General features: G+C 47.5%; 1 protein-coding gene across 5 annotated transcripts in view; it reads right to left on the bottom strand.

Annotated features, from left to right (window-relative positions):
* SGSM2 (small G protein signaling modulator 2) overlaps positions 1–7,081 on the bottom strand; it is a 42,291-nt gene that overhangs the window by 19,186 nt on the left and 16,024 nt on the right. For all 5 annotated transcript variants that reach the window (XM_027660182.1, XM_027660184.1, XM_027660185.1 and 2 more), the window contains exons 3-6: positions 5,730–5,892; positions 3,545–3,706; positions 1,308–1,375; positions 675–820 (exon numbers count right to left, since the gene is read on the bottom strand). In XM_027660182.1, coding sequence (XP_027515983.1) covers positions 675–820; positions 1,308–1,375; positions 3,545–3,706; positions 5,730–5,892 — 539 coding nt within the window. The remainder of the gene's footprint in view (positions 1–674; positions 821–1,307; positions 1,376–3,544; positions 3,707–5,729; positions 5,893–7,081) is intronic.

The following is a 7,081-nucleotide window of genomic DNA, read 5'->3' as shown; positions in this document are numbered from 1 at the left end:
GGGGACAGGGATGGCTGTACTGAGGGCAGGGCAGGGGACAGGGATGGCTGTACTGAGGGCAGGGCAGGTCAGGGGACAGGGATGGTTGTACTGAGGGCAGGGCAGGGGACAGGGATGGCTGTACTGTCAGGGCAGGGGGACAGGGATGGCTTTACTGTCAGGGCAGGGGGACAGGGATGGCTGTACTGAGGGCAGGGCAGGGCAGGGGACAGGGATGGCTGTACTGAGGGCAGGGCAGGGCAGGGGGACAGGGATGGTTGTACTGAGGGCAGGGCAGGTCAGGGGGACAGGGATGGCTGTACTGGCAGGACAGTAACCCGGGAACTGCACCATTCAGACCAATCTCCACGGAGTGGAACTTCTTGTGGAGCCAGGAGACTTTGCAGAGAAATCACCTGGACTCTTACTCAGCCCTGAGCACAGCAGCTCAGGATCTCTTGTGAGTTACCTGGCCAGATCACAACTGTCAACAGCCACAGAATTTAGTGCTGGATCTCAAACTTTTCTACATTGAGATAAAGAGGACAATGGGGCCCAAATGAACCTCTAATCTGTGATAAAGGTTCCATTACAGAACAGAAAGGTTGTTCCAGATTCAGATCTCTCCCTCATGGGGTTGTTTTTATTATCAGCCTGTACCTTAACTCAGAAACAGCCACCCAGTAAATACCTACTCCCAGGGCTGGGCGCTTGGAGGGCGAGTCCTGGCGGCCGTGGACGCCCTGGATGCGGTGCCGCTGCACCAGCTCGTCGGCAGAAGGGTCTGTCCAGTAGTGATCAGCTGTCTTCAGCTTGGTGTACTCCAGAGCACAGGGACCAACTGGGAAAACAGCCAGCAGAGAAACCTGAGCCTGCTCACACACAGTCCCATCCTGCTGGCTGAGCACTGAAGGTGAGATCTCCTTCTCCAGCCAAGTGAATATTAATGATCTCTGATCCTACAGGATCAGCCCATAATACAGAAACACATAGCAGGTCCTGTTACCTAGGGCTGTGTCAAAGTACTCCTGTAGGCCACAACACCCTGCCACAGCAGCATTAGCAGTTACAGTCTGCCAGCAAGCATTCAGTAAAAAGCCATTCCCTTTCTCTTTTCTGATCCAACCAAAAATTAATAATAAAACCAGATGACCGGTCTGTACTGGGCTTGTAAGAAACAAAACAACATCTTCTGTGTGGCTCTGTTATAAATAGCTAAACTACACGTGAGAGATAAAAATCATCTCTTGCAACAGTGTTATAATACAAAATGTTTTAAGAAACAATTTATTTTCTTCAGCATAAGAAGTAACTTTGCAAGAACTCACCCAGAAGAGAAGCCAGTATTGGGCCACAAACAGGATCTGCGAGTAAAGCTTCTTTCTCATAATATTTACTAGGAATAAAAGATCAGAGCCCAAATAAAAGTTGGGTTTGCAGCTAAAGAAGCCTTTTACAACACAGCATGTCCCGAACTGTGTTTAAAGATCATTAAAACATATTGTAAGAATGTTATGGAGAAATTAATTCAGTTTATTTTAGACATCTGCTTTAGAAGTAGATAATTTCCTAAACTATATCAAGAACATTGACTAGATCTCCATGGAGCATAAAAGGAGCCTGGAACCACTAATTCAATAAACCTACACCCCAGACTTCTACCTTTAACCAGCTGACCACCATCCCTCCTTTGGATGCACATTCTGCCCGTGATCAGCTGTGATAATCCCAGGCAAGTCACCTCCTCTCAATATGCTCATTCTGCTTCATCTATTTTTTAACTGAGCTCTTGAGAGGCAGGAGCTTGCCTTGTGCTCAGTGTGTTTACCCAGTATATTTGATCTGGGGCTTTGGGCACTACTGCAATATGGAGACAAACAATAACTCTCTGCAAGCAATTTTGTCCATTTTCCACAGAGACAAAACAATCCACATGTTCTTAAACACTTCTTTCATCTGTGAGGAATCACCTCGAAACACTGTCAAGAACAATGAACTGCTACAAATAGTAGCTCCTGCAGTGACTCCAAAGTCTTGCCATTACAGCAGGCAAAGCTGCCTTACAAAACCACACAGCCAAAAAATCCAAACACCCACATTTCTGGAATGCCACTGTCCTCTATGGTCTGTTCACTAGGTGGGGCTCAAACTCTAAAGCACCTGCTCCTCCTCTAGGACAGAACAGTTGAAGGACATGAACATGGAGCATTGGAGCAGTGATGTCAAAAATGCATGGCTACAAGCCTTAGGAAGAGGTTTGTTTTATTCGCCAAATCAGGTCCTCAAAATCACATACCTGCAATTAAGGACCTGATCCTAACTCATCTAAAGGATGGGGAAGGCAGCAAGGTGAATATCTCCAGCACATAGTAATGGAAAAATTGAGAGCAAACTCTCTTGTCTCCTGGTGGATTACATGGAAAAGAAATTACAAAAACCTTGTGCCTGTGTACCCACAAACACTGAGACAGCGACTGAAATGCTTCCATTAGCTCTGGCTCTGCAACACAGCCAAGCCTCCCTCTGCCTCTGCTGCACACAGCTCATAAACCAAGCTGGTATTACATGTCCCAGAGCAACAGTTTGCTTGAACAGCATAAAAATCTTTCTTCCATTCTCTTGCTTTTTAGTGGGAAGATACATCATGAAAATAAAGCTGATGACAAGGAAAACAGTAATGCAAACTTGGAAAATACTGTAAAAATAAGTTGCTCTGCCCTAGCTCTCGTCCTTGTTCAGACCCCTGGGCTTTGATGGGCAAGAATGTGTCCCCCAGTGTGCAGTGACAGGAGGACCCCTGCAAACAAACTGCAGTGGCAGCAGATATACACATACCTTTCTGGGACCACATCAAGCTTTAGGGTCCCTCCCTTTATCTTTTTATGGGAAACTGTCCCCAGTGTGCCCCATAAGTCTTCTGTATCATCAGTTATGGGAGGGCAGGAAGGGTAAGAGTTAAGAGCCACCCCTTGGGAAACCACAGCTGATCCTGGGCAGCAGGAAGCAATGACAGAACAGAGAGAACTTGTCTTTTCCTCTTAAGGAGTCCCTGTGGAATACATCCATAAAGCATTGATGCTCTTCTCTGGTTTTGCAAGGGAAGATTCATTTTACACAGAACTTGACTTTTATAAAAAGGAAACATGATTCAAAGAACCTGTTTTCACAACCCTAAGGTTTTATGTCATTAACTCCTCCTGTTTTAATTTTCCCTTCTTTCATCTACAAAGGGCATTTTCCTCCCTGACATATTAAAGTTCCAAAGGATTCTTTTCAACTCATAACCTATTAGAAGACATTCCTATTCCACTAAGATCTACTTGAAGTTAGGGTTTTCAGCTGATTTCTGGAAAGCTGAATGTCTGTTAAAAGTTTTTGTAAGCCTGAAATGCCATTATTGATTAAAAACAAAAGTACATCTTTTTCTAAATGTCTGTGCAACTGGTTTTCATCTGACCAGAACTCTGCATCACAGAGGTTTGAAGACTTTTGATGAAATCCCTTGTTGCAGATACCCAAACTCAGCATCAGTCCAACAAATCCCTGTTTCTGCTTCTTTTCTTACCTGCAGTTGTCAACAATGTACTGCACAATCTTGTCAAGCACCTTCTCAATCAAGGCTGTCCGAACCCAGATGTGTTTGATGGCCTGAGGGGTCAGGACAGGAGTTTTGCTCGTGGTTGATCCCTGTCTCTTGAGGGGTTCCTGCCCACTGGGTTGGGTTTTCCTGCAGAAGGTGATAAAGTAAAAGTAGTCAGAATTCCGACTGCTCTTCTCTCCAAGAGCTCTCCACGTGGGGAGGGGCTGAACACCCTCTGTGTGTCTGACCAGTGCAGGTCTGTACAGGAGCTGTCTGCACCCCTGGGGGAGCACCCACTGCCTCTGGGGTGTGCAGTTCTAGTCAGACACCACCAGGGATCTGCTGAAAATCATGGCTCTGAGGATTCAGGATGCCACAGTTCTGAGTTATTTACAGGAGGAATCTGTAAAGATTATCCAGTTCACAGGGACAGCTTCCTGCTGCACAGCACTGCACATTGCCTTGGTTCTCTGCATTGGGCTGAGAGGGGAACAGCAACCCTCTTAATCTCTTTCCCAGAAAATTTTCCACTTAAAATAGCAGAAAGTTCAGTTTTGACTCAAGGAGGAAAGAAAGAAACTGTGACATCCACAATCTGCAGGAGAAAATCCATGTTCTCAAACGATGTTGTTCTTTGTCAGCACTCAGGTTCCCTTTCAGGAAACTGTTCAGTTACAAAGAGTAAATACATTTGTTTGGGGCTCTCTGGGGTGAGGTCTGTAACTCCTCTCTGCGTTTACACGGTCCCTGGTCCTGCAGGAGGCCATGACAGCACCTCTACAAGGCAATAAATACATGCCAGCACTGACAGCTGAGCAATTCGACCCTGTTTAGCTGCATCCTAAACAGGGGCTCTCTTGAGCCACAGCCTCAGTGAGGCAGCTCCAGCCCTGCTGTCTCATTTCACACACCCAGCAAAGCGAGTCCACCCCCTACAGACCTCCCATTAGTCTCTTTACTGTGCACATTTTCCACAGTACTTAAATTTTGTGACTGTTAATAGTTGAAAACCACAAAATTTCAAGAGAAACTGCAGAATTTAAGTCATTTGCTCCCTTCTGTCAGAGGACACAGCCAAAGATCTCTAGTAGTTAGAGGGGGGTTTGAGTGGGCTCATAACTAGGAGAGGTTACTGAATTTTCAACAGAAAGCATCCTTCTTCCCAATATTTTAAGAAATAAAATTAATAAAATGCCAGTCTGTATCAGTAGGCACACAATTAAAAATATATCAAAAATAGGTACATACCTGCTAAAAGCTACATAACAAAGCCTGATAACTACAAGTCTAATAAAGATAAATGCCAGAAAATGACACAGAAATATAAATGCTAATTTAAACAACTGTCAATAATTGAAGACTTCAACAGAACAAGAAGTTAAGCTCTCTTGGCAAAGCCTTTCTTACAGCAAGTTGATCAGAGGCTAAAAGTTCCTGTGATGTACAAAGAGCTCTCAGGGCTCAGCAGTACCTACAAACAGAAGAAAAAACGGTCCTGTCCTCAGCTTACAGGACAAGACACTCCTCCCACAGGCTCATGCACTGTGACTCCATTAGCAGAACCACATGGAAAATTTTAATTGCACTACTCACCAGCACCAAGAAATTTAAGACTTTCTGTAATCTCTAGTCCTTGACTCCAGGACAAATTCTGTTGTGCTCAAGTCCAGTATGTACTTAACAGCTTTCCTATATCATCCTTCCTCCCATCAGTTTTGTATCCATTAACTTAACTATTCCTACCATGATACCCACAAATCTGTCACTGGTTTGACAGAAGCATGCCAAAACAGCTTTGCCACTAAGTCTGTTCTTTGGTTCCTCTTTCCACCCACTCCCTTCCCACCAAGCTGGTCCACCATACCCCGACTGTGAGCCCTCTAAAATCACCAGCAATTAGTCACTTCTGGTGCTGTGTGTGGGCTGGACATGCTGCTCTGCTGGACTGAGCAGCACAATGAAACACCAAAGGCCCAGTTCCCCACCTCTGCCCCTTTGCTTGCTGCCAGCTTGATCAAACACAACCATCTGCCTCGTTGTTACAGCCACGAACGAGACACGTGGCCCAGGCAGCCCCTGAATTCCCGGAGCAGTCTGTGTGTGCCCAGCACATGCACACACACACACACACTCTGCAGGAACTCTGCTGACAAACAGACCTTGGCCTCACCTGCTCTCCACCTGCTGCTGCAGCTCCTGCACCTTCTTGCACACATCCCCAGCGATGGGACACGTCTTGCCCACCTTGGTGAAGAGCGCGGCCACCTTGTCGGAGCGCAGGAAGCCGGCAGCCCTGCGCCTCAGCATGTGCAGCAGACACGCCTCCACCACGCCTGCGGGACAGGGCACAGTCAGACACACTGGAACTCCAGATCAGATCATGCCAGCACGTGTCTAACCTGCAACTACAAGCACCTTGTAAGGTACAGATAATGGCAGCACAAAACCAAACTGAGATCTCCCAGTAATGTCACCCCACTATGCACATCACAGACTCACAGAACCACACTGTAACACACCCTGATGGCACCAGCAAAGCACTGCACTGCACTATGTCAGCCTTGCAAGACTGCAGCAGAAATCTATCCAGCTCTCGTGTAACCTGCTGCAGGAAAGAGAAACAAAAGAAATACAAATTAAAAAAAAACAAACAACAAACCAAAAAAAAAAAATAAGCCTTCCCTGTCTATCGGCTTTTAAAGTGAGACTGCAGATGAGTCACACAGCCAACACTGCCCATGTGAAGGGGTGAAGGATTCATTCACAGGCAAGAGAGGAGCCAGCTGTAGTGCCAGGTGTGCCCACGCAGCAGGGCAGCCCTCACAGGGTCTGTGTGAGCACCCAGCTCTCCTGCACTGCCTGACAGCAGGGCAGCCCCGGGGGAACCACAGCTCCAATTGCACATGAAATGTTCCTCACAGGAACACATGCCTCTCCATCTGCTCGGATACTCTCTGCCTCTCACCCAGCACTCAGTAGCTCTTTTTGAGAGAAGACAGCCTTTTGTTGTTGCACTTTACGCCCAACACTGTCAGGTGCTGAGCGCTTCTTGAAGACTCCTCTCCTTATTGTACTTGAAGGCTCCAAATCCCGCAACACTTGAATGTCTGCATCTGAAAAACCCCTGTCTGCACTGCTCAGGCCCTGGAACTAACCCGAGTGCCACTGAGCAGCAGGTTTAACACTGCTTCCCATGCTGGTGCACTTCCAGCCAGAACTACTGCCCCAGAACAGAACCACCCCATCAGGCACAACAGCCTGATCCCTGGAAAGAGGACCAGCACTCCCGGGCACATCCCTGCGTGACCCTGTGAGCAAGGAGCTCATGGCAGAATCCTGCTCTGCCATCACAGGACATCTGCGGGGGCAGAGCAGTGCCTGTCTGACACGAGCAGGAGAGCAGGAGCCCGGTGCCATCCCCGCAGCTGGGCTGGCTCCGCTCTGAGCAGGAACAGCCCGGGACAGGACAGCACTGCCCGGGGATGGGACAGCCCGGGACAGGACAGCACTGCCCGGGGATGG

This window comes from Corapipo altera, unplaced genomic scaffold (assembly GCF_003945725.1).
Source record: "Corapipo altera isolate COAL_440 unplaced genomic scaffold, ASM394572v1 271, whole genome shotgun sequence".
In the NCBI taxonomy this organism is placed as follows: domain Eukaryota; kingdom Metazoa; phylum Chordata; class Aves; order Passeriformes; family Pipridae; genus Corapipo; species Corapipo altera.
The sequence above is the reverse complement of the archived record's forward strand: the minus strand, read 5'-3'. Positions and strand labels throughout refer to the sequence as shown.